Genomic DNA, 27,647 nt, shown 5'->3' with positions numbered 1-27,647 from the left:
TACTTGTTATGTGAGACATTCTGTAGTCTGGGGGCAGGGCAGCTTTGTCACATCTAGGGAACAGCCCTGAAAATGAACAAAACCTTAGAAAACTAATACTGAACATTGATGGAAGGGTGCGTTCAGTTTCAGTTTTGAGGGTGTGTGAATAATTCAGAGTGTTGTGGGTTCTGCACCCCATTTTCTTAGAAAACCAATGCTTCTGGAAATTTCCACGAGTGGCATTTTTGGCAGAATTTCTCTCCTGACTCAGCTCATTTGTGAACAGTAGAAATAACTATGGAGTGGCGGATAAAGGCCCCCGTTCACATTTTACCTACCTCTGTTCATCCGTTTTCAGTGCTATTTTTGAATGTGAACTGATTTTTCAAAAGGGTGGAAGTGTCAGCTGCTCTTGTATGTTTGCCAGCAAATGGTAAAATAGGAGTCTCATTTTATCTCCAGTGTAGTTACAGAGCTCCCCCCCCCCTTTCTGACTTGGCTTTTCGAAGACCTGCAGGCTATTTTTGCGATTCTGAATTATGTATACCTGTTTGAAACTCAAATATGATGGGGGTCTATCGATTGCCTGTCTAGGCCTAATAAAAAAATACTTCTGATGAGACTGTAGTCCCTAGGGAAAGTGATTAAATTTTATCTTGAACATTGGTTTCCAATTTTTTATAAATTGTTCATTTGTATTAATGTTGCTCTCGTGATTCCAAGATGTTCACATCTGCCCGTTCACAGCCAATTACAACCCCATCAGCCTTATCAGTATTGCGGCTAGCTTGGTGCCGAACTCCTGCTCCTTATTCCTTGGAAACAAGCAGTAGACAAGGACTTTTTGGTAGAGGAGAGAGGTGTGTTCCCTTTAGATAAGTGTTCTGTACTTTTGCATCTTTTATAGTTGTATGCAATAGTATGAAAACTTGTTGTGGGCGCTGCCAGTTTTGAAAAGGCGTGAGCAACCTTCTGATTTCGGAGCCCCTTTCTCTAGAACCTACTGGGGGCTAGAGTGCTATCCCATCTCCTGCCACCCCTGTCCAAATGCTGTTGTGGCCAATATTTGGGGGGGGGGGTACCTGGCAGATCTGTGTGTTGGAGAAATGATTTTAATATAATTGCCAGGTGTCAAGAGAGGCTTTTGTGGAATTTTCTGCATTCGGGTGAAGTGGCCTGCCATTTGCTCTTCCACATCAGAAAGCAAATTTTCCAGTAACTAGCACTCTCTCCTGAGTAAAATTTGAACCCAACATTTTCCACTGTTGATATATACTGTATTGATTCCTTTAAAAATGAGTAATTGGAAAAAGAACGGAGATTCTGTATATTTAAACAGTTTTCAAAGCTCCAGCTTTAAAACTGCTGTCTGAGACTGGGAAGTCTAGCAGAACCAAATACCAATTTTTGAGTTCAGCTGAGTTGAAAATATATTTTTAAAAGTATATGGCGACTCAGATTTTTCAGAAACAGACAGCAGAGCTTTGCCTTGAGTACTTTGAGGCTGGCATTATAATCAGTGCCTTATGGTGTCATTCTTTCCCTGTGTGACCATTCAGTTCCATTCTGACACAATTTCTGTTTTGATTTCATTGCTCCAGCTAGCCAAGCCAGGGACCTTTTGTCAAAGATGCTAGTGATTGATCCAGCCAAGAGGATATCCGTGGATGAAGCCTTACAGCATCCATACATTAATGTCTGGTATGACCCGGCAGAAGTGGAGGCGGTAAGTAAAGTATTGGCTTTTAAGCTAAAGCTTTTAGGACTTCTGCTAACTCCATTTAGATGCTGGTTAGCATTGCACTGATGGGCAGTCATAGCTGTTTCAAACAGAAGCCAGCCTTCTCAAGTTGGTGAGTAATTTGCAGTCATTGCTACATACTACCATGTTTATGTTAAAAACCAGAACTGGGCCAACCCTCCAGATATTTCTTGACCTACAACTACCAACAGTCGTAGCAAACAATGAGAATTCAGGGGAGTCGCAGTTCAAAAACAATTGGACATCTCTATTATAAACCATGCATGTATTGCCTTCAACAAATGTGTGCGGCCAGCCTGTGCCATTCCTGGACAAGAAGCAAGGTTATCTGTTGAGCTTTGCTGTGCAGAAGAGTCAGGCATATCATCTTATTTTGGAAAGCGATGAGTACTTGCAAAATTTCTTGTTCTCACTGATTTTTCAAGACTTAATTTTCCATGCATTATTGAGATTTCTCAGCTTCCTGCAAAAAAGGGAGAGATCCTAGCATGACTCTGACCCCTTTTAAAAATTCATTTTTCTGTTCAGGAAATTGCCGTATTCTGCATAGTTTAATGTCTTTTTCAGTGAATCCTGTGCAGAAAAGAGACCATGTGGGAATTATAATACTCATGCACAGTGCTTTGATTCTTGAGTGCTTTCATAGAATCCTGTGCAGGAAAGATGGTATTCATTCTGCTAGCATTGCAATTGTCTTTCTTAGTGCTTCTGCTCTTTTTGGGTGAATTCTGCGCTTGCTGGAAAGATGCCATTCTCTGTTTATGATTCCTGTGCTCCTTGGCTGTTTCTGCTACCCTTACCAGGGGGATCCCGTGCAGGACAGATGAGATCCTGCACAGGAACTATAACAAACCTGTGGAATTTGGTACCCCTACCACCGCACACTTAGGACTGCTCTCCGTGGTACCATTTTGACAGCTTGCTTTCCTTTCCTTGGCATTCTCTCTCCTGGGGGCCGGGGGAAGACCACAAAAATTCTGAGAAATCCTGCATAATTGTCTATGAGATTTTTTTCCAAGGGAAAAATATATCTTGCATAGAGGAATCTTACTGCAAGGATAAAAGAATAATTTCATTCCTCGCTTTTACTTCCAAGAACTACAGGAACATCCATGGCTACAAAATTGACATCCCTATTTCTGCCTGTCTGTATACAGTGGTGCCTCGCTTAACAATTACCTCGTTAAATGATAAATCCGCTTGATGATGAGGTTTTTGCGATCACTTTTGCGATTGCAAAACGATGTTTCAAAGAGCAATTTTCGGTTCCCGACAATCGGTTCCCTGCTTCGGGAACCGATTCTTCGCATTATGACGATCATAACAGCTGTCGTGTTTCAAAACGGCTCCCACTGTGTAAAATGGCTCCTCGCTGTGCTTTAGAATGGATTTTTTGCTGCACAGGCACCAGAAAATGGCTGTGGAGGATCTTCGCTGGACGCTGAGGTATTTCGCCCATTGGAACGCACTGAACTGGTTTCCAATGCACTTCAAAGGGCTTTTTTATTTTGCTTGACGAGGATTTTGCTGGAACGGATTATCCTCGTCAAGCGAGGCACCACTGTAACTGCCTGCATCCCACTTCTGTAGGTTATACCATATCAATAATATCGCCAAGCAATATATTTCTGAGTTTGGAATACATGGCAAACGTTACAACCCTAGAACTCTTTTAAAGAGCTTTTGACATGCGGTTCACAAAATTCTTCCATGAGCCTGCATAGTAGCCATGCCAGCTGGCAGAATCTCAGATTTGTAGTCCAGAAAAGTTACGTTTCATTAGCTCTCCTCTATACAGCTGAAATTTTAACCCATGGTAAAGAATAATTCCCTTTCCTTTCCTGCATCCTAGGCAAAAGCATGATGGAGAAAGGGGAGAGTTCATCTGTAGTTCATTTTTGACGGCTTGCTTTCCTTCACAGGATTAGAGCCTGGAAAAACGGTCTTTATGGATTAGATCATCCAGAATCCCCAGTGGCCATGGTGGCCAGGGGATTCTGGGAGTTAGGATCCAAAAAAGTCAAACTATTCCAATGATATGCTTATTGCTGTGAAATTGTTGTTGATATTTTTAAATTGTTCTTTATTCTATTTTGTTGTGAGCCGCCCAGAGTAGACACAGTCTAGATGGGAGCGATAGAAGTTTAATAAAATAAATAAATAAATAAATAAAGTTCTGAGTTCACTCCTATTACATAGCAAAGTCAGTACATGGAATATGAATGAATGAAGAGTTAGGGTTCAAAGTTAAGAAGGCTACTAGATGAGTGGATGGAAGCAAAAAGAGGGAAGGGTGCTAAGAGGGAAATCCATTGGTATCTGGTGGATAGCCAGCTTTGGGGAAGTAAGGCAGATTTAAATGCTAGTAGATGAACTGAGCTTTCAGTCTTTGTTTCCTTGTAAAACCCACTTTCATCTTTCTTCCCAGACACTAGTAGAGAAAGGGGTACTCCAGAGAGGTAGACACTCCACCCACTGTTGCTGTGCTTTAGAATCACATTATTTCTCTTTAAGGCCTGGATGACTCTTTCAAAAATGGCACAGTGCCATTTGCCCTGTCCCTTCTTCCCATTTCAGCATCTGCCCAAAGTTATCTCCTCCCAGTTAGATGGAGCACCATAATCCTAAAAGGCTTCTCCTGTTTTGATATCTGTGTCTAGCAGTGGCACAGCCCTTCTTCTGTGGAAGAGTGCCATAAGCATCATTAACCTTCCACTTATCCTCTTGGGGGGGGGGGGAAAGGCCAGGTATTTGTTTGCAGCTACAGGAGGTGCAATCAATCCTTGCAAGCCACCTAAGATGCCCGAGAGAATGTATCATAATCCTTTCCTATGTCCGTGTTGCAGTGGGAGTAAATTCATTAGCGTTTATGAGGTGCTCAGTTACCATGGTGATGAGGTACCGTATGGAGAGAAGGGCTGAAATCTGCAGATTTGTGTTTTCTCTCTCTCTCTCTCTCTCTCTCTCTCTCTCTTTTGCTTTGACGATGAGACCTGAGAACTAGCTGTGCACATACATAACTGCTGTGTGCACATAAAAGGCTAATAAGTCACTAGAAGCAGCATGAGGAATTTTCAGGAGATCCACTCCAATTCTTCCTTTTCCAGTACAGAATCTGTTATGAATGGATTGCTAAAATTTTCTTCTGGGACGACTCAGCAGTCAAAACTGATCCTTCTGTCCTTAAGCTTTCTCGGCCTATGTTCTTGAAGCTTTTTCCATGAGGCAGCGATGGGGAATGCCTCTTATCTTTATCGGATTTTAGTCCTTTTTCGATCACCGTTTATCCTAAATGATTCCAGAGTAGTAATCAATGATTAAAAAGTATAATACTCTGAAATCAACATGCCAACCTCCTTTATATAACACGGAATCTGGAGGCAGCAAAAGCATAGAACTGCGGTCAGTGACAATAAGGTAAAGGTAAAGGTCAAGTTGTGTCCAACTCTAGGGCACGGTGCTCATCCCCATCTCCAACCCGTAGAGCCAGCGTTTGTCCGAAGACAATTTCTGTGGCACGTGGCCAGTGTGACTAGACACAGAACGCTGTTACCTTCTCACTGAGGTGGTCCCTATTTATCTACTCGCATTTACATGCTTTCGAACTGCTAGGTTGGCAGGAGCTGGGACAAGCAATGGGAGTTCACTCTGTCGCTTGGATTCGATCTTACGACTGCTGGTCTTCTGACCCTACAGCACAGGGGCTTCTGTAGTTTAACCTGCACTGCCACCATGTCCCTCTAGTAACAATAAAACCGGGTCCAAATGCTTGGGTAAATCTGATAACAGGTTGTGTCATTTTCACCAGTTAAAACATCCTTCCAGAGAGGGTACCATGGTCTGGGTTATCTCACTTTTATAGGCTGAAGAGATGGCACCAGCTAATTGTACTAGGGAAATGCCTTAGCTGATGGTCTAAATATACAGGTAGAATAATTTAGAAGAAGGTGCTTCTTCTGATGTTTCAGTCCTTAACTGTTGAGAGCTTTAATCTGAGCACCAGTATCTTGAATAGTGCTTGGAAATAAATAAGCATCTAATGTTAATTCATTAAGACTTGGTGAATTATGACTCCATCTAGCTGAACCCACCTGAACTTTAGTAGCCAGATCCTGAACTAATTGAAGCTTCCAAGTTGTCTTCAGGGGTACCCCTTTTAGAATCCTGCACAAGTGCTTCGTGATATGCATGGGGGATTGCTCTATTCCATAGTTCCCCCCACAGATGAAAGCAATAAATGGCTTCAATGTTAATTTCATTTACTGTAACTGCCCAGGATGGTTGAAGCTGTTCAGTCTATCTTTTCCTTTTGAAGAGTATAAGACACTACAGTGTCTTGCCAGCTGATTAGAAGAAGCATATTGATGGACCATGTGTTCCTAATACAAAGTCATCCCAAAGCATTTAAATCAGAGGGAGGTCTTATTAGTCATGGTCTTATCTGCTACCACAACATCCTTGTTCTCTCTGGCAGCTTCCTACGCATAACCCAACAATCCTGGCACTAGCAGAAGAAAAGGCTAGAAGGTCTTGTATCTCTTCCCTTTGTTACAATATGTGCATCAGGAAGAAGAATGTCTGATAAGAGAATAAATACACTTTCTTACTAGCAAATTGATGCAGAAACAATCAGGCATTCGTAGAACTTTTGGATTTTTTGACCAGGTGTTCATCTGGCCAAAATTCTGGGAGCAGCTGCCATTAAATTAAATTAAAATTTATGAAAATGCAGCGTTCTTAAAAGAGTTTTCAGTTACTCACGGGTTGGGAATGAAGCTTCTGTTAGCCATTTTGTCCCTGTAAGAAGAAAGGAAATAGGTGGAAGTGGTTAATCTGTATGGGAGCTACAAAGATTAGGGTACCCTGCTTAATGGGCAGAAAGACTACCAGTCCCCTCATCCCTTTCACCTTCTCCTTCCCCTGATGCACAGACTGTAACACAGGGAGAAGACACAAGACCTCCTAGCCTTTTCTTCTGCTGGTTCCAGGCTTTTTGGATTATGCGTAGGAAGATGTTGGGATTGCGGACAAGACCATGACTAATAAGAGCTTAGCCACTCCCACCTATTTCCTTCTTCTTCCTCACAGGGACAAGATGGTTGACGGAGGATTCATTGCCCACCTGCGAGCAAATGAAAGTTCTTGTGAGGGTTTAATATTTCTTTGGCAGCAGTTCTCAGAATTTGGGCTGGGGAGATTCCTGGCAAATTCTGGAGGCTGAAGTCTATGCCTAGAAACTCCCACTTCTGTTGCTGGGTTTTTCGCAACTTGGTGTTTCTATTAGTTATAGTTATTAGACCTATTTAATATAATATAATTCCCATGGTTCTGTGGGGGTTTTTTTGTACAGAGCTGGGAAACCTATCATTATTATTGCAGTCCTCAGACTCCCCCTGCTAGCTTGGCCAGTGGATGCATTGATAGGGGGATTGTGGGAACTGTAGTCCACAAGGGACATTTCCACGCTCTGCACTTATTCAGCGCTGTTCTGATTTGAGGATTCTGGGAGTTTTAGTTCAAAAACTAGCCTCAAAAGTACATTATCCAAGTTTTATGCCTATCCATAAGGAGGGGTGACCTGCAGACAAACAGCATATAGGTCCCCAAGAAATCCTGGTAGCAGGCTAGAGAAGTTGCCAGAACCACTCCCCCCCCAAAAAAAAACCCTGCTTCAGATTGTAGAGGTCTCCTGCTTCCCAGACATTTTCCCTCCAGCTTGCCAACAGGCTGAGCTAGAAAAGTCTTCCGAGTCCACAGACTATAGGCTAGTTTATATAGTAATTTGCAGCTTTTTTCTCCCCTCTGAAGGCAGACCATCCCCTGGGATGCAATTACTTGGAGAAACGTACCATGCAAACCAGCAGTAAACAGGCGCCTTTATAGCTGCAGCCACTCCAAAATTGCTCTGCTTGTTATGGAAATTGCTGTTAGTCTGCTACGAAGGACACTGTTAGAGTTTTTTTAAATATAGAATAAACGTTTGAACACTTTCTCATTTGCCAATGGATACTATTAAGTTCAATGATGTCCCCAATTCTTCTGTCTCCCAGACTGACGCTTGGCCATTCCGCCAGCTGAAAAAGTAGCTTACAATTAACCCCTGCAAAATAGGATTTTTGTTTTCTTGGTATTCTCTAAGACACATTCCTGATATCGCCATTTTAAACACCAGGCAGCTGGGACCAAGAAACAGTGAGATGCCTAAAACTGGCATGGGTGGCACATCTACATGCACTTGTGTTGACTGATTACATATTAAAACAAATGCATATTTGCCTCCTCTTACAGTGTTATCCTTCCATGCATGTATATCTTTCAGTGCCACATTCCCATAGTCAACGGAAATGCAGAGGCATATGGTCACCTAGCTGATCAATTGTATAATAAAGCATTAAGGCAAGCTTTTCTTAGAGCAACTAGGCAATCTTCTACCTCTTAAGAGCATGCTACTTCTGGATGTGGAATCAGTGCCTTGTCTAGTGGGGTGTATGTGTGTATATGTGTGTATGAGAGAGAAACTCAGGCCTTCTGAAGCTTCAGAACCTCTAGCTGTGGGGTCAGGAGGCTTTTGAGAATTGCTCTATATTTCATGTTGCTTTCCTGTCTTTCAAGTGCTAGAGTTTTACTGTGCTTAGTAATTTTATGCCTATTTTCCCCACCTCCTTCAGTGATTTCACAACTTTTCCTTCCAAGAAATATTGACATTAAGGATGAACACTCCATTCCTAGACTGTGTCTGTTAGGTCCATTCTGTCCAATTTCTGCTTCTATCTGCAATTAAAACACACACACATATATTCTGCATTTATTTTAATAGATAGTTTTCCTTAATATATGGCATTTCATTGTAATTTCCTAATAGAAGCATCTTTGCACACAGTATTCCCTAATGCATGCAGTTTTGCATGCTGTATTTTAGTTGAGGACTGAATCATCAAATTCCAAGAACTCTGAAGGGTAATTGGGTTCCGATCAGTGTGATTAGTCAAGGAAATGCAAATGAGATTGAAAAACTGAAACATGCAAGCCAAATGAAATTCTCTCATACTTTTTAGGAACTTGCTGATACATAAAGAAGGCAAAATATGGTACAGTCTTATTCTCAAACCTGAACTAAGCCAGACTCCTTGGTCAGAAAGTTCTTAAGAGCAGTGGCTTTGTGGTCTAAGTGGGGGGGGTGGACACCCACACATTTGGGCACCCCCACCTCCACATGTCCAGTTGCAAACTACATATGGCTCCTTAATAAAAAGAGTAAAGACTAGGGGGGGTTGGCAAGTCTTTGGTTTCGAGTCCAAAGTTGGGGTTGGAGTGTTTGGTACTGAATCCTGAATCCCAAGCCGCAAATCAGAGTCCCTGTTAAAACCAAGCTCCTTTCCCCAGAAAAAAAGAGAGGGAGAGGATGGGTGGGTTCCAAGTTGCAAGTTGAGTCCAAGTCATGGGGGAGGGAACCCAAGGCAAGTCCATGTCAAGTCGCCGATGCAACTTAAGTCCAACTTGAGAGGAAGTTCTGTGACTTGAGTCCCCATCTCCATCAAAGACCACTGTGCCATTGTTGGAAACTACAGTGGTGCCCCGCATAGTGACGTTAATCCGTTCCGGATTAATCGTCGCTATGTGGAAACATCGCTAAACGGAACGGAAAAACCCATAGGAACGTTCCTATGGGGCCCAAATTGCGTTCCTATGGGGCCCAAATTCACCGTTCAGCGAAGTTCCTCCATAGCGCCACCATTTTTACGCCCTCGGTAAGCGAGGAAACCGCGCAAAAATGGTTGCGGTGGCCATTTTGGAATCGCCGATCAGCTGTTTTAGGAACATCGCAATGCGAAGATCGGTAAGCGAAACGCTTACCGATCATCGCAATGCAATGTTTTGCCCATTAAAGCATTGCAATGCGATCGCATTAGCGATCTAAAAAATAGATCGCTATGCGGATTCGTCGTTAAACGGTGCGCTCGTTATGCGAGGCACCACTGTACTTCAGTGACAGTATATAAAGCTAAACAGCCTTTTGCAAATATAATTACAAATGAGTCATACACATTTCATGGAAGATGTTGACACATGCTGTTTCCTCTCCGTTTTGTAGTTTGTAAACAGAGCTTCCATTAAGCTTTTGATTACATGCCTATACCTCTAAACGTTGCAAAGAGCCAACATTCTCCTCCTCCTCTCCTTAAAATCAGTGCATGGCAGATGTATGATGAAAGAAACTGCTGCACACAACTATTTATTCCAGTGCGGTAACTTCCTTTTCTGCATGCATGTTTCACAGTTGCTTTAAATTGTATTTATCTTGAGATGAATGGGTTGTGCAAATGTATGAATAATCAGCCTATGGATGACTTCTGGAGCATTTTCAAATTCATTATTCTTTATATCTTCCTCCTACTGGCTGGGTTCATCATCCGAGGTCATGTGATGTGTCTTCTCTTTATGGATCAGAAGATTGTGGTATTTATAGGAATACTGTGGGCAGATTTTTAAAAATGACTGTTCTCACAGATACCCGGAGAGGTGAGTCAAGCTAAGAGATAGAGACTGACTCAAGACAATGAGCCAATTCACCCAGTGACCTTGTCTGATGGCTCAATTTCACGCCTCGCTAGGGACTTGAACCTGGATCTTGCAATTCCCAGTCTAACTATGTAATCACTACACCACCCTGGCATGGAGTGGAGTCAGAGTCCAGCTATTACTTAGAAATAATGGTGCCCTAGTGAGAGAACATCACTAAATTTTGTTTACCCAGAAGATATTGGGCTTCTCTCTCTCTCTCTCTCTCTTATTCTCTCTTTTGCTCTCTCCAGCTTATAGATGTTGGCCAGAATTCTATTCCTGATTTGTACTTGCATTAGGAGAAATTGTGTAAGTCTTGGCTGCAAGTTGTCACTCATTAACCAGATGCTGGTTGTGTTCCTGAAAATATGCCTGACTGTGTGATTGGACTCATGATTGACATTAATGAACAACAATTTGCCACCAAGGCTTATGTGTTTTGCTTCGGAGACGGCAGTTGGCTTCTGGTCATTGTCCTCCCTAGAGCCTGTATCTAGAAATGCATAAAGCATGTACCCAGACTTTTTGTTATTCACATGCAGATACAGTGGTGCCTCACATAACGAGCGCCCCGTTTAACAATGAATCCGCATAGCGATGCGGATTTTGCGATCGCAGAAGCGATCACTTTGCGATGTTTAAATAGGGAAAACATTGCATTGCGATGATCAGTAAGCGTTTTGCTTACCGATCGTCACATTGCAATGTTTTAAAACAGCTGATCGGCGGTTCCAAAATTGCCGCCGGGTCAGTAAAATGGCCACCTGCAGCGTTTTCGCACCAATTCCTCGCTTACCAAGGCGGCGAAAATGGCGGCTGGATGGAGGATTTCCGCATAGCAGTGAGTTTTTGCCCCATAGGAACGGGTTTTTTTATTCCGTACAGTGACGTTTCCAGATAGCAACAATTTATCCAGAACGGATTATCGTCGCTATGTGCGGCACCACTGTATCAGTTTTTGAATAAACACCCTTAGTTGGAGTTTGCATACACACATACCTGGGATTAAGCCCACCAACATCATGCTGCTTACTTCTGAGTCGACATGTACAGTTTTTAACTGTTACTCTTTCATTATTTTCCCAATTTTCTGCACCGTTTACTTCCTCCCAAGGGAACAAAAAGGAAACGGAAATGCTAGAGGAGAACGCAACACACTCCCATCTCCCCAAAAATATTGTAGGGCCATCCATCAGATGTAATAAACTTGCTTTTTCGAAAGGTGAAAGACCAAGCATCAGATTTAAACATGGAAATGTCAAAATAAGCTACATGAGACCTACAACGGATAGCTGGGAGTATTAGAAAAACACATTTGTAGAGAATGTCAGTGAACTTGTATCAAGAGGTTAACCTAGAGGTAATGACCCTGCATGTTTTCCTGAAATTTACAACACTGGCCATGCAAGTGAAAGAAGAGGGAAGCTAGGTGGCATCACAGCCAAGAATGCAGAACCCAAAGCCCGTTAAAATCTCATTTTATAAGTCTATTAAAAGTTTATGAGCTTTTCACAGGCAACAGAGGAGCAGTAAAATTATGATGTCTCGTGAAAATGGCAGGGAGTATAATAGGAGCCTTCTCTTCTTCTGACACATTTAAAAAGTGTATACTCTGCTGGTCTTTCTTTAAATGCCAGGCTGTGACCTGCTGCTAACTAGAAGGAAATGTATGTTATTACTCAGGGGATGTGCTGTTCATTCACAATGAATGAAGGAACAGATGGGGGTGTGGAGGTTGCCTTTCAAAGTGCTTTCCAAGGAAATACGGTCAAATGACAACCTGGCTTTTTGACCTCAAAGTGTGAGTAAACAATTGCAGCACCTTATGAATAGATTGTCTTCTGGCTCCTGCTGACGGTGTGCAGGTTTGTGTATGTGTGTATGTGCATGTTGTATGCAGTTGTAAGGATGTGAATCCTAAAATGTATAAATGAGGAGCTGCAAATTATTTTTCTTGCCTTGTGACATTTATGGCACTCTTGACTTACAATGTAACATATACTCACAATTTTTCTTACCCTTGATGAAAAAAAAGGGTATAATGATATATTGGCAAACCTGTCAAAACTGGGTAACTGCTGTAGGAATTTTTAGTCTCACAAGGCAGCAGAAAGACTAGAATTTTTTTGCATCGTCAACAGCATTCACAGTCGACTTGGGAGTTTTGTGCCAACAATTATGTTTTGTGCAAAATACAAGCTTCTCTGTGTGACATGCATTTTTCTGCACAAAAATGTTTTTGTAAAACACAATTTAAATATATATTTAAATGGCCAAACCGTTTGTAATTTTACCTGGGTGGAGGGAGAAGACTTTTTAATGTTCTCACCTGTAAGAATGAACTAAGTGAAGACTTACATCTTTAATGTCAACAAGAGAAGAGAATGAAGATGAAAAGGATTTTGGGCAAAGCAAGCAAAATGACACTTGTTTTGTGCTTGCTTGCTTGTGTGTGTGTGTGTGTGTGTGTGTGTGTGTGTGTGTGTGTGTGTGTTGTGTGTGTGTGTGTGTGTGTGTGTGTGTGTGTGTGTGTGTGTGTGTGTGTGTGTGTGTATTTCTTAAAAGAGCAGGATAAAAGTTTTGTATTGACAGTTTCCACCACGTATAGAGGTATGCATGTTTTAAAAAAGGTGGTGATGTTCAAGGTGTTGAATCAGAGGATTTTACCATACGTGGAGTGAAAAATGCCCAATATTCAAGGTGGATTAGAAAAAGGGAGATCTTAAGGCTACATTGCATGGCTTCATTACTCATATTTAATTAACTTTGTGCATATAGACAGATACAAATTTCCTTCATATGTCTAAGTGTATTTAGAGGGCCTTCTCTAGCCTACTAGCTTCAAAACGCACACACAGAGACTCTTCTAAAGATCTGCAAATAGATTTTGTGTCTGGCTAGCATTCTCTTACCACATAGGTGGTTTAAGTGAGGCCCACTAACAAAATGTGTTAGACTGCAATGTTACATACAGCACTGATGTTACCTGTCTGTCATGGGTTTGGAGGGAAAGTTCCATCCTATGGGGAGTGGAAGGCGGGACATCAGGAGGAGGGGCTGTACTGTATATATATGTGATGCCTGTGTGGTGAGAGAGAGACGCTGGGATGTGACGAAGCAGCAGCTGGGAAGAAGAAGCTGTTGTGGGAGTCTGTGTGTCAGACAGGGTACTACTGTGTGTCAGAGTACCAACCTGATAGGTTCAGGTGTCTGTTGGTTAGCCAGAACTGATAGGTTCAGGGTCTGTGCTTCAAGTTAAGGGTTCTGTGTGAACCAAACTGTGTGTATGTATGAGTGAAACTAAGCCACGTTACTATATTTTATACATCTGATCATTTTATTTTGCCTGTGTGTGTATTTAAATAAACCTTATTCTTTTTATTGTTTAAAAATCCATCCCTGGTCTGTGTGACTTCTTACAGGGAATGGTTGGTGGCAGCTTAGTTAAAGTGTGGCAGATCCCAGTAGGTCTGGGTTTGTCACATTGATTGGTGACAAACATTGAATAAAACATACAAAACCAGTTATACATACCATATCATACTTACTTATACTTACATTCTAAGTTAACCATAGCAAATAGGCATTTAAACATTTACCATATACATTACATCAATTTACCTTTATTCATACAAACCAAGTTCAAAAAAACAGGTACATTTAACTTTTGTCATCATTATATACACATAGTCCATGTTTCTTTCGCCGTCTTCATTCTTCAGGTCTTCTTGATAAGGCGTCAGCAACACAGTTCACTGACCCTCTGACCACCTTCACCTCAAAGTCATAGTCCTGTAGGTTTAAAGCCCACCTCATAAGTTTGCTATTGTGGGTTTTCATTGTCTTTAACCATTGCAGTGGTGAATGGTCAGTGCACAGAACAAAATGTCTTCCCCAGATGTAAGGCTTGGCCTTCTGGATCGCGTAGACTATGGCCAAACACTCCTTCTCCACGGTTGCCAAATGTCTCTCACCTTTTTGAAGTTTCCTACTCAGGTAGGACACCGGATGCTGGTCACCATTCTCATCCTCCTGGCACAGAACTGCTCCTACCCCGCTGTTAGACGCATCGGTGTAGATGATGAACTCCCGGTCGAAGTCTGGAGCACGCAGCACAGGATAGTTGATTAACGCCTCCTTCAACCTCTGGAACGCCGCCTCACAGTCGCTGGTCCACGGGATGCGGTCATCAGCCTTCTTCCTCGTCAGATCGGTCAGCGGAGCCGCAATCTCGCTAAACCTCGGGATGAACTTTCTGTAGTAGCCCACCAACCCAAGAAATGATTTGACTTTTTTCTTGGTGTTGGGTCGAGGCCATTCACGAACAGCTTCTATTTTGGCCTCCAGGGGTTTTATCATTCCTCCCCCTACCATGTGACCCAAGTATTTTATTTCTGGGCTACCCAGCTGACACTTGCTGGCCTTTACTGTTAGCCCTGCTGCACTTAACCTCTGCAGCACTAACTCCAGGTGTATCAGGTGATCTTCCCAGGTATTACTGAAGATCCCTATGTCGTCAATGTAGGCCACTGTAAAGTCACTGAGCCCTGCCAAGGTCTGGTCCATCAGCCTTTGGAATGTGGCTGGTGCATTTCTGAGACCAAAGCTCAGGACTCGAAACTCATAGAGACCAAAAGGGCTGCAAAAGGCAGTCTTTTCTTGATCCCTGGGATCAATTCTTAATTGCCAATATCCCTTTACCAGGTCCAATGATGAGATGAACCGACAACCCCCTATGGTTTCAATCAGGTTGTCTAGCCTGGGCATTGGGTAGGCATCAGGAGTGGTTACACGGTTTAATTTCCTGTAATCAACACAAAACCTAATGCTCCCATCAGGCTTGTCCACAAGGACTATCGGAGAGGACCAAGGACTAGAAGAGGGGACGATTATGTTCTCCCTCAGCATCTCGTCCAGCTCCTTCCGCACCTTGTCCCTATAGGGTCCCGTTACTCGGTATGGGGATACTGCCTGCGGGGGTGCATCCCCTGTGTGGATCCGATGCATCACTCCCTTCACTATCCCCGGCTTGTTGGAAAACACCTGTTGATATTTACTAAGCAGCATTTTTAGTTCTTGCTGCTGGTCTTGGGTGAGTGCAGGACTGATCTTTACCTCCTCGGGGTTGTATTTTACTTCCCCTCTACCCTCCCAGAAGGGTAATTCAGCTTCCTCACTCTCAGCTGCTTTTATCGCGAATAAAACCCTCTGTTCCCCTCTGTAGTAGGGTTTTAGGGCATTCACATGAACCACCCTCCTTGCTTGGTTCTCCTCCTGCTCTATTAGGTAGTTCAGGTCTGACATCTTGGAAATGACCCTATATGGTCCTGCCCATTTGAGCTGCAGTTTATTCTCTCTGCAGGGCCTAAGCCAAAGCACTTCCTCCCCTGGGTCAAAGTGCCTCTCTCTAGCTTTGTGGTCATACCATGTTTTCTGTCTGACCTTCTGAGCTTGCAGGTTTTCTGCTGCCAGCTCTAGATTTCTCCTTAGGTCATTCATCAAGGTGTCTATGTATGTCACAACGTCTTGTGGGTCATCCTGGGTGATCTGCTCCCAATTTTGTTTGATCAAATCAAGGGGCCCTTTCACCCTTCTCCCAAATAAAAGTTCAAACGGACTGAACCCGGTACTGGCTTGTGGCACTGATCGATAAGCAAACAAAAGGGATTGCAGCTTCTGGTCCCAATTGTTTGGATTTTCTGCCAAGTAAGCCCTAATCATGCGCATTAGAGTCCCATTGAACTTCTCAGTTAACCCATTACTTTCAGGATGATAAGCAGTGGTTTCCTTGTGCTTAATTCCACAGATTTGCCATAAGCGTTTCATGAGCTTTGATGTGAACGATGCGCCCAAATCTGTGATTATCTCTGAGGCAAATCCCATCCTGGACATATACCCCACCAAAGCATCTGCCACTGTGTTAGTTTCAATGTTAGTCAAGGGTATGGCTTCAGGATACCTTGTGGCATGGTCCACAATTGTTAGAATGAACCTGTTCCCCCTCTTTGTGGCCTTGGGCAAAGGTCCCACAATATCCACCCCTATGCATTTGAACGGAGTGTCAATCACAGGCAAAGGGCACAACTTTGCTTTGGTCCTGTCACGGTTATTCCCCTGCCTTTGACACACATCACATTGTTTACAGAACTCCCTGATCTGCTTCCCTATGTCAGGCCAGTAAAAATTCTGTGTGATTCTCTGCTGTGTTTTGTTCACCCCTAAGTGTGCAGCAAACATGTCAGAGTGACCCCTTTGTAAGATCATGGGGCGATACTTTTCAGGTACCACCAGCTGACTTCTGATCCCATCTCCCCCTTTTGAGATATTCCTCAGGGTCTCTCTATATAAAATCCCCTTTTTCTCCAGAAATCTCACTGGGGTTTCAGGTGTTAGCTGGGCGTCAGTCACCTGTTCAAAACACTTTTGGAGAGTGGCGTCTGCCTTTTGCTCCTGTCCAAATCTGCTGTCTGTGGTTAAGGTTTCCACCACAGCTTCTGAACTCCCCTCTGCTTCCGTCTCTGGCTCATCATTACCCCCCTGAACTGTCCCTGTGGTGGCTTGTGAGCGTGTAATCACTAGCACCCGTTTCACATGTTCAGCCAGGTCATTTCCCACGAGCACGGCTGCTGGCAGAGTCGATGAAATCGCTAGCCTCCAAACTCCCCTCCAGCCTTGAAAGTGGACAGGTACCTCTGCTACTGGCAGAGAGATTACCTGCCCCTCAATCCCTGCCACCTTTATGCTCTCATTTGGGATTATAAACTCCCTAGGAATAATATCTGGATGGCACAGGGTTACCTGGGAACAAGTGTCCCGCAGCCCCCTATACTGACGGTCAAGTATTCCTACGTCCACCCCTGCTGTCTCAAACAACTGAGAATCTGTTTTCACCAGCAAGCAGCGCTTTACTTCCACAAGAGGACCATTTTCCTCAGCCTGATCAGCAGAGGTAGCTGTTCCAGACTGAGTAGCCATGGCAACAGGCTCCCTCAGTGACACTGAGCCTTGCTCTTTCTGGACACAGAACACAGCTTTTGGCTTGGTTCCACTAGACTCCTGAGGCACCATTCCTTTTAGCTGCTTTAATTTCTCACACTCTGAGATTAGGTGACCCTTTCCCTGACAAAAATAACATTTTCTGGTGTATTTTGATTCTCTCTCATCTTGTTTTGGTTTTCCCTCCAAAATCTGAGGTCTTAGTTTCATGTCTGAGGGCTTCCCTTCACCATGGGCCCCTCCCCCTTGCTGGCTTTTCCCTGGTCCCTGAGAGTACTTGCTGTAGGTTTCTTTGGGTTTACCTACAGATTTCCCCTCACCCAAGGGCTTTCTTATTTGGGAGATAAAATCTGCGATCTCTGCGGCTGCTGCCACAGATTTCGGTTTCCTTTCCCTCACCTGGAATTTCAATTCCCCATGCAGGACTGAATAGAACTGTTCCAGTGCTATCAAATCTTTAAGCTGCTCATAGGTCTCTGTCCCCTCCTGAGATAGCCATTTCTCAAGCAGCCTCACCAATTGGGCCCCCACTTGGGTAAAAGTCTGTTCTGGTTTCTTGGTGAGGGACCTGAATCTTTGTCTCAGCTGCTCCGCATTTATCCCATGTGTGGCAAACACCAGTTTCTTAAACTCTGCAAAATCTTTCATCAGTTCCTCAGGCATCTCGGCATAAACCTCAGCCAGGCTACCACTGATTAAAGATCGCATGATGGTCATCTTCTCAGTTTCCCTCACTGAGAAGTCCACAAACGCTCTTTCCACTAAGGAAAAGAACACCTCGGGACAATCTCCCTTGTGGTACACAGGGAATTTCTTCAGGTCAGCTTTAGACAATTGGCCTCCCTCAGAATCCCTATTATTATTATTGTTCTGGTTCATCATTTCCAATTTTCTTAACTCAAACGCCATTCTTTCTTTTTCCAGAGCAATTTTCTCTCTCTCCATTCTTTCTTCCCTCTCCATTCTCTCTCTCTCTAATTCAAATTGCCTTTGTTTCTCTCTTTCCCTTTCCTCCATTTCAATTTGCCTTTCCCTTTCCTCCCTTCTTTCTCTCTCTAATCTTTCCTCCACTTCAAATTGCCTCATCCTCAGTTCATGCTGTTGGGCTATGAGCAATTTTCTGAGTTCTGGGTTCTGCTCTCCTGTGCTGTCACCTTGCACTGAGCCAAATTCATCCTCAGAACCTTGGTCAATCTGGGGGTCTTTCACTTCACTCATTTCTGCCATCTGGCTTCGAGTCAAGGGCATAATCCCCCCTCAGAACAGGCAGCTTTAAAAAGTCAAGCCTCAAAATAAAACGACCACTTTTTTCCTTCTTGCCTCAGAACCAGCCTTCTCTAGGCTGCTGTTCTTTCAGCACTAACTTGCAACAGTAGCGAGTCAGAGCCTACCCCCCTCTGCTGGGCCTCTCAGCTGGCAAGCTAGCTCACTGTTACTACGCAGTTTTGCCTCAGCTTTTTTCCCGCCAAAACTAGGCTGCCTCAGAGCACCTTAATCTAAGTCTCCCCAGTTGGCACGTTCTTCTACTAGCGCACCTCCCCGTGAGGTACACCTAGAAGATTACCTACGCGCCTCAGACTGTCCCTGACTAGACCCCCCTTGCTCTGGGCACACTTGCCAAGGCTTTGCTGGACCGCTGGACAACTGGACCAGTCGTATCCCACACGCTGGACACCAATCAATGTGACAAACCCAGACCTACTGGGATCTGCCACACTTTCACTAAGCTGCCACCAACCATTCCCTGTAAGAAGTCACACAGACCAGGGATGGATTTTTAAACAATAAAAAGAATAAGGTTTATTTAAAACAACACACAGGAAAATAAAACAATCAGGTGAATAAGTTATAGTAACGTGGCTTAGTTTCACTCATACATACACACAGTTTGGTTCACACAGAACCCTTAACTTGAAGCACAGACCCTGAACCTATCAGTTCTGGCTACCCAACAGACACCTGAACCTATCAGGTTGGTACTCTGACACACAGAAATACCCTGTCTGACACACAGACTCCCACAACAGCTCCTTCTTCCCAGCTGCTGCTTCGTCACATCCCAGCGTCTCTCTCTCACCACACACGCTTCCCATATATATACAGTACAGCCCCTCCTCCTGATGTCCCGCCTTCCACTCCCCATAGGATGGAACTTTCCCTCCAAACCCATGACAGACAGGTAACATCAGTGCTGTATGTAACATGCAACTCCCATCAGCCCTAGCCAACAGAACCAATGGTGATGAACATTGGGAATTGTACAAACAAAAACATATGAGTGGTTGTTGGGCATCTGAAGTGCTGCCCCAACCTGTATTGTTGATTGATCACTTTGTCATCAAATCATTTTGCTTGGTCTCAAGATATGCATCTTTCATAAGTCAAGAGGTTGATCAGACTGCCACTTTGCATTTCCGTCACTTAGACATATGAAGGAAATTATTGAAAATAGACTCTTTCATCCCAATGTGCAAAATCCTTGCGTCTCTTGTCCTGCAAATATCTGTATTCCATTTTTCAGTTTCCATTTTCTATGGTAGCCTTTGTTTCCAACATTCCGAGAAGGCATTTGAAATAAACTTCTGCATTTTTGATTTTCTCAGCAAATCTTTTATTGAGCTATTTTCTATTGTAGGTAGGTCCTTTCCTAACCTCCCTCCAAGTTTCTCAGATGACCATGGTACTAATCTGCATAGATGGGTGCTCCTAATTACAAGCTTCCTCTTCATCGCGTCTGTTGCTAATTGCGCTCTGCTCATTGAACTTGGCATTACTGAAAACCTGCCTCACAATTTCTCCTCTATAAGCCAGCTCCCTAAAATCATATATTTGTGTATGGAATGTGTGTGTGTGTTTCATTACTGTTTTCTTCTCATTTTTTGTTTTATTACAACACAATACCATTTCACTATCAAAATAAAAATAAAGGAATCAATCAATTAGTGAAGGCAAAGCTATAATTCAAGACCTAGCCCACTTTCAGGGAAATCAGATCTGACTTGTGGCGCAGTTCTTCAGAAAGGCTGCTGTATGCTCAACAGCAAACACTAAAAGGGCAGAAGCTGCATGAAGGAAGCTACTAATTAAAGTTCTGGGGAACTCCTGTAGAGCAGGACTTACCTGTGAATAAATACCAGAGAATACTGCGGTTGGGATAAAGCAGTGGTTCTCAAACTGGGGTCCCCAGATGTTCTTGGACTACAACTCCCTGAAATCCTGGCCAGCACAAGTAGTGAAGGCTACTGGGAATTGCAGTCCAAGAACATCTGGGGACCCCAATGTATACTGGTCAAAATCCTGTTATTTAGTGTAGCAAATTGCACTAGGGTAGGCCCATGGAATCCGTAGGGATTTGAATCAAGTCCTCCATAAGTTCCATTGATTCAGATAGACATACTGTAGATGTCGTCCATTGGATATGGCATTGACTAGCTCTTGAGAAAGCCGAAGGTCCTTTCTCTACGAATATTGTACTGTACTTCCCTGCTAATTTAAGGAACATATGATTTGCTTGTGACCTGGGTTATCTGTGTGAATTATCTGGCTAGGCTCATAGTTGTTTCTTCGGGGGAATCACATCAGCCTCAAGATGCACTGTATTTGCCAGAGCTCTGAAATATTCTTTTCCTTTTTTTTTCCTTTTTGACAAGTAATGTGTCTAAGCTATGGCATTTACATACAGAGAGTATCTTAGATGGCCACTGCCAGACTAAAAGTGTGCAACATTTTATGATGAATTATGGCATGACAATTTGTTTCTAGATTCAATTAAGGTTTGCTTTATTGCCAAAATCTCTGTAGGTTTGCAGGTGAGATGAGCTGGTCAAGATGGGAGTCAACACTGTCTTAGGACTTCTGTTTCCTTAGCAACTATAACCATGGCTACCAGCATCTGTTTGGAGCTTTAAGGGGCAAGCAGGTTCCGCCGCAGCACCCGAGCATATGCTTACGAGGAATAATTCCATAGTCATTTCCTGCACATTTTCCTTCCTAGCTAGAACACATTTATTTGAATTTGTGGGCTTCAGGGTGGGGGTGGCGACAAGGAAGAGTATTTAGTGAGGATGTGAAGAACTCAGTCTTCATTTTATTCATTCGTATTGCCATTTCATCCTTCATTCATATCAGATGTTGTTTTTATTTTCATCATGCAAATTAGAGATGCATTTTCTGCACATATTGTTTTGTAATGTGCAGATTCAGTTGCACACTTTTTTGAAGATCCATCTATTTCTACACACATGGCTTTTTTAAGCTGAAATATATTTGTGTATATTTAGTTGCGCATATTTTTCGCTGTTCATATTTTTAAAATATATGCATAATTTTGTATGCATTCTATTTCTCTGAATTATATTGTAAACTTTGCAGATTACATGTTTCTGGAGCAAGGTATACTTTGTCTCACGCTGAGTCAGGAGGGGTGAAATATATAATTTCAGCAAGTGTCTCAACTCCACAAAAATACTTTTCTGTTTCTAGTCAAGTGTAGTTTGAAAAGAGAAGTATTTTTGAAATAAAAAGAACCGGGACAAAGGAATTTCTCCTCATTTAGTCGTATGGTCACCAGGCATGACTTTAATTCTGATAACTCAAACCCAGATTTTGGAAAATGGAATAACACAATAGAGATGTAGAGAGTATTAAAAAATAAAATGAAATAAATCTGATCCTCAGCTGCCTTCAAGGTCTTAACATGTTAATATTCCTTGCCAAGATTTACCGCATCACCAGTAAGATAACTTGACTTCCCATGAAAACTAGACCCTGATATTATTTTCCTCATTTATTTTTACTGCTGATGTTTGACCCGTCTTTTGCAAAGGAAACCAGATTTCCTTTCCGGTCTCTCTCTCTCTCTCTCTCTCTCTCTCTCTCTCTCTCTCTCTCTCTCTCTCTGTGTGTGTGTGTGTGTGTGTGTGTGAAGGAAAGATGCCATTTTGCTCAGGAATTGTAATCAATTTGTGCAGATTGTCGTTTCTCCTGGTGTAGAAAAAAAAAGGCTATGGAATATCTGAGATTCATGTGAGGTTTCCCAAGGAGAAAATCCATTTGCCCATTGGACAAAAGGGAAGGGGAAACTAGTAGTTTTACTTTGAGGAGAAAAGATGTCTCTCTGTTTCGCAAGAGCAAAATTCACATCCCTAGAAAAACGTCCTTACACTTCTATGCATTTACTCTTGTTTGTTTAAAAGCACTGATTTTTTTAAGACCACAGGTTGCAAACTGCTAAAATCATTTCAGAACTACAACTGGAGCCTAACTAAACCTTGTATTGTTTTGTTTTAAGCTGCCAGCCTGGATAAGGCCTTCTGGGAGGTGGGGGTGGGTCGTACGATGGTGATTGTCGAGCTTTGGGTGCTAATACTTGGCTTTACCTTTTGTGTTTCTGCTGGAGACCTCAGGGTTTCAGCTGATCTGAGTTTAAACCACAGCTCAGCCAAGATCATGCCCTCCCGGAGACTCATTCTCTCTGAACCCTGGGGGTGGGCTGCTTAATGAACCAGACAACTGCATCAGATTTCGTGTGAATTCACAGCCCTCCTCCGCTTTGGGTTTCCTTCTTGTCTGTCTTTCCTCCCCTCCCCCACCTACTCCTCATTGTCTGCACGCTCTGCTTTCCCTCTCATTAGCAAATGCAAGTTCTAGGCCTGGTTGAGCTGTTGACTGACAGGATGTCAGATTCACTAATCTGGATGACCCAGGTTCAATGCTCCAGTTCTTCAGCCAAAAAAGAGAGCTTCATGGGACCCAATTTGTTTAAAAAACAAAAGGGAAGAAAATAGAAGACCCTGACTCAGACTGCAGAGACTGGACTGGACAAATGTCTTAGGATGATTAGCTGCTAAAGAAGCATATACTGTAGGTTTGCAACAAAGGACTGAGAGAAGTCAGAGGCTCGTAAACATTACTTTTTTGAAGTACATCTTCCAGTGGCCCTGCCAGCGGATGGATTCTGTGAGCTGTGGTTCAAGAAAATCATTTCCCCATCTCAGTTGAGAATAAATCCTATTCCCCACCCGCAAGATTCAGTCATAAGATGTTTAGATATACTGCCTCTTCTGTATTCATAAGAAAATCAGCCCTATAAAGGGATCCTAGCATTTCTTTCTCTCTTGTGGGAGTAGAGAATGGGCGTACATTTTCCTGTAGATCGCAAAAGCATATCCATATCTTGTAAAAAAAAAAAGTACATTTAAAGACGTGGCATCCTTTTCCTAGCACAAGCCGTTTCAAAATGTGTCCAGCAGAGATTTTTTTAAAAAGTGCTTTTGTCCTATCTGGGTCTTTATTTTCCTCCGTTGTATCCTTTTATTGCTCCGGAGTACTTTCAGTCATCTCCACAAGCAGTTGTGCCTTCATGCTGGCCCAAAACCAGATCGGTGAATACCTGGAAAGCAGGTGGCATTGGAATTACTCGGGGAGGGGTGTATTCATCTGAAACCCCTACCATTTGCTTTGTTCCTTTATATTTGCTTAAAAACAAGGCTCTCAGAAGGTGCCCAGTGTCCACCAGATCCCTAATTTTTACATGTGGCATCAAAACAGAGGCCCTCACAGTGATATCAATTCACAATAGTTTCCTTTCTTTACAGAGATTTACTTTTGTCTGCTTTTCTCCCTATCTTTCTATTCTAGCCTTCTGCACTAGTCCCGTCCAGATAATTTGAACTGCAGCTCTCATCATTATAATATAGCATGGCTGGGCTGGTTGAGGAATAATGGGACTTGTAGTCCGCTATATCTAGACAGCACCAGGTTAAGGATGGTTGATTGATCCATTCTTCAAAATATTTTCCTCCAAGAAAAAGAAGGGGTGGGTGGGAAGTTATATGTTATTACATGTAATCCATAAGCAAGGACAGGCAATTCTTACATTGGACCATTAAACTATCAAAATTGGGAGAACGCTTGAGTTCTGCACGAGTCTTCCTTAGGCTACGCTAGGAAATGAAAAGCTTGGCAAGAGGAAAAACAAACCAAAAAAAAAAAAGTCCCAAAACTGATGAATAAGCTGAACAGCCTAAGTAACAAACTAAACACTGTATTCCTTGTTAGTTTTGGACTAGAGTCAAATCATTATGTAGTCTGATTTTATATATGTGCTGTGGGTCTTTTGAATATTTCAGTACTTCCTGTCTTTATAATACAGGATACATGGGTTTAAACCACTCTGGATCATGAGCTGAATTAGTGTAAATAATTAGGAAGACATGCAGTGGCCCAAACTCTCCTGGTATTCCAATATGGGTTGCTTAACTCGTAGCTAATTGCAGCTAATTCATGAGGTACCTGGGCACCCCTCAGGCGTATGCCTCATCAGAGGCCCAGTTGCTGCACAGCTGAGATGTACCCCAGGGCCTAATGAATTATCCACAGCTTGGCAACTTATGCTAAGAGCATGTGGTGAACTTCAGCAAAAGAGTGCTTTTTATTATTCAACCTGAATATGACATTGGGATATGCCCCTTTAAAATGCCAACATAAAATGTAGATGTTAAATTTTGTTAAAATTGGTGGCAGTGCACATTTTTGACAGAAATAAATTCTTTCAAGCCACAATCTTTGTTTATATTTACAAACCTTAAAGGCAGCATCAAGTTAATGAGTGGTTTATGAGCCTACCTGTAATGTCTTCAGCCCCCTTCATCCATTTTACGTTACAGAGAGGAGAAGGCTGCTGTGACAGAAACTGTATGCTGTTTCATTTCCTTTTTGGGCTTTTATTATTATTATTATTATTATTATTATTATTATTATTATTATTATTATTATTATTATTATTATTATTATTATTATTATTATTATTATTATTATTATTATTATTATTATTTTGGTATGTGTTTAAATTCTCCTAGCCCTTTGCCTGGAATTAGTTTCATTTTATACTTCTGATTATAACCTACAGTATCTTGCTTACCACTCTGTGCTTTTCCCCAACAGCCACCTCCGCAGATATATGATAAGCAGCTGGACGAAAGAGAACACACAATCGAAGAGTGGAAAGGTAATCTTGTTTTTGAAGGATGTTGACCTGATTCCTCAAAGGACATAATGTGGGCTGTCTTAAGACTCTAACTTTCTGCCTCTCCCACAACACTGTCTTTCTCCGCCTTCTTTCCAGAGTGCTCATGCTGCTTGCTTATGATACTGTGATCATGATATATATTGCTTATGACATGTCCGTGTGGTGTATATTCCTTCTGGCACTCTGTCTTCAGCAGGGTAGGTCATAAGCATTAACCCAAGATTATTGTGCTTTCTAGCAATGCCAAGAAACCTGAAGAAGTAGGCTGGCCAGTGTCAACATGTGTACAGTGGTGCCTCGCTAGACGATGATAATTCGTTCCACTGAAATCGTTGTTTTGATCAACAATTTCTGGCATTATATTCAGCAAAAACATTTCTGGTGTAAAAGCTATTTTTTGTTGTATAATTTCTTGTGTCATACCTTTTATCTGTCTCCAAAATCTTTTTACTTGATCACATGTCCACCACATATTAAAGAAAGTTCCACATTGCTGAGAATACTTCCAACACAAGTTGCTAACCCCTGGTGCCGTTTTTGCCAGTTTTACAGATGTAAAATGCCATCTATAAAACATTTTAAAAACATTTTCTCTCAAGTTTACCAATTATCTATATCTATATTATAACCAAATTTTTGTGCCCATTTAATCATCATTGCTTTCACCCTTTCATCCTCTAAATTATATTCTAACAAAAAAGTATACATTTTTTGTACAATCGATTCACTAGCATAAATCCATAATACATCCACCTGCATGTTCCCCTCATAAAAACCCATTATTTTGTCTTTTGTAAACCTTGATTCTAATTTTAACATTGCCCACCGGTCCGTCTGTAGACCCATATCCATCAGCTCCTGTATATTTTTAAATTGTTGCTCTTTAGTTAAGAGGTCTTTTATATGTGTATCTCCATTCTTTCAAAATTAAAGAAGGTTGAGTAAAAGCTTCCAAAGGTGCTACCCATATCAGAATTTTTTTATATGCTTGTCCCTGAAATTTTTGCCAAATCTGGTATAGTGCGTTCCTTACAATATGATCAGGAAAAAGGTGTTTGATCTTTGCCCGTGCCATAACATGGGTATGCATGCCATCCTAATCTCAAATCATGTCCTTCCAATTTTAAAAGTCTTTGGTCCTCCAAAATAATCCATTCCTTTATCCAGTTCAAGGCACAAGCTTTATAATATACTGTAGTAGGCAATTTGGTAAGCCCATTCCTGCTCTTTCTTTTAAGTCCTGTAAAGCTTTGAGTTCTATTCTCAGTTTTTTACCTTGCTGTATAAACTTAGAGAATACAGCGTCTACCTCTGTAAAATATTTATACTTCAACAGGATTGGCAAATTTTGAGACAGGAACAAAAGCTTTGGTAAAATGCTCATCTTTGTAGTAGCAATTTTACCCAACAATGAAAGTTCCAGTTTACCCCAAGTTTCCAAATTTTCCTGTGTTTCTTTAAGTATTGGAAGTATCAGGGTGCTTGTTTTTTTAATATACTCCCAAATATTTAATTTTTGACGTGTGTTCACAGCCTCTTTCTAATTCTATTTTTTTTGCTGCTTCTTGTGTCATATTTTTGTCAAGAATTTGTGTTTTTTTTTCATAATTCAGTTTAAGTCCTGATACTGCACCAAAGTTTTCAATTGTGGATATTAATTCTTTAATCGGTTCCTCCGGGTTTTCTAGTAATAGTACCAAATCATCAGCATAAGTTTGTAATTTATATTCTTCTCCTTTTATTCTCAACCCCCTGATTCTGGAATTTCGCCTTATTTGTCTGTTTTGGAGCTCTTCTTACGTTCTTAAGTCCGGATTGAAGTGCAATGGCCAGATCTGGTTCCAAAGTAGGAAAAAAGAACCACTGATGCATTTTTTAAATAGCTGGTTCATTTGTCTCTTGCAGAATTAATCTACAAGGAAGTAATGAACTCTGAAGAAAAGACCAAGAATGGTGTAGTAAAAGGACAACCTTCTCCCTCAGGTACTCAGTCCCAGTGAATAACATTATGTTCGCTGCAGGGACCATTTTACAGAGATGGATTTTCACTTGCTCATTAATATACAATAGTCAATCAATGGAGAAATCAGTATCAGCTCCATATCAGTGAACGTTACTCAATTTTATCTTGTTTGTGGTTTGGCTTCATGTGTCGTGGGCAAAATGAACTGTTTACTTTCCAGGTTTAGTTTTATGCCAATTTGATCCCATTTAACTCCAACGTTCATTTTATTTGTAACTTTTTAGTGGGCCAGTACATGTATTGCCCTACTTGAACTGTATTTTTAAAAAGCATGTCTAAATCTCGGACTATAA

At 42.0% G+C, this 27,647-nt stretch overlaps 1 protein-coding gene across 25 annotated transcripts in view; it reads left to right on the top strand.

Annotated features, from left to right (window-relative positions):
* Positions 1-27,647, top strand: part of MAPK10 (mitogen-activated protein kinase 10) — a 254,583-nt gene that overhangs the window by 221,369 nt on the left and 5,567 nt on the right. For all 25 annotated transcript variants that reach the window (XM_078394527.1, XM_078394540.1, XM_020805388.3 and 22 more), the window contains 3 exons: positions 1,584-1,708; positions 25,247-25,310; positions 27,237-27,314. In XM_078394527.1, coding sequence (XP_078250653.1) covers positions 1,584-1,708; positions 25,247-25,310; positions 27,237-27,314 — 267 coding nt within the window. The remainder of the gene's footprint in view (positions 1-1,583; positions 1,709-25,246; positions 25,311-27,236; positions 27,315-27,647) is intronic.

This window comes from Pogona vitticeps, chromosome 5 (genome assembly GCF_051106095.1).
Source record: "Pogona vitticeps strain Pit_001003342236 chromosome 5, PviZW2.1, whole genome shotgun sequence".
NCBI lineage: Eukaryota > Metazoa > Chordata > Lepidosauria > Squamata > Agamidae > Pogona > Pogona vitticeps.
Note: the sequence above shows the minus strand (reverse complement) of the source record. Positions and strands in the feature narration are given on the sequence as shown.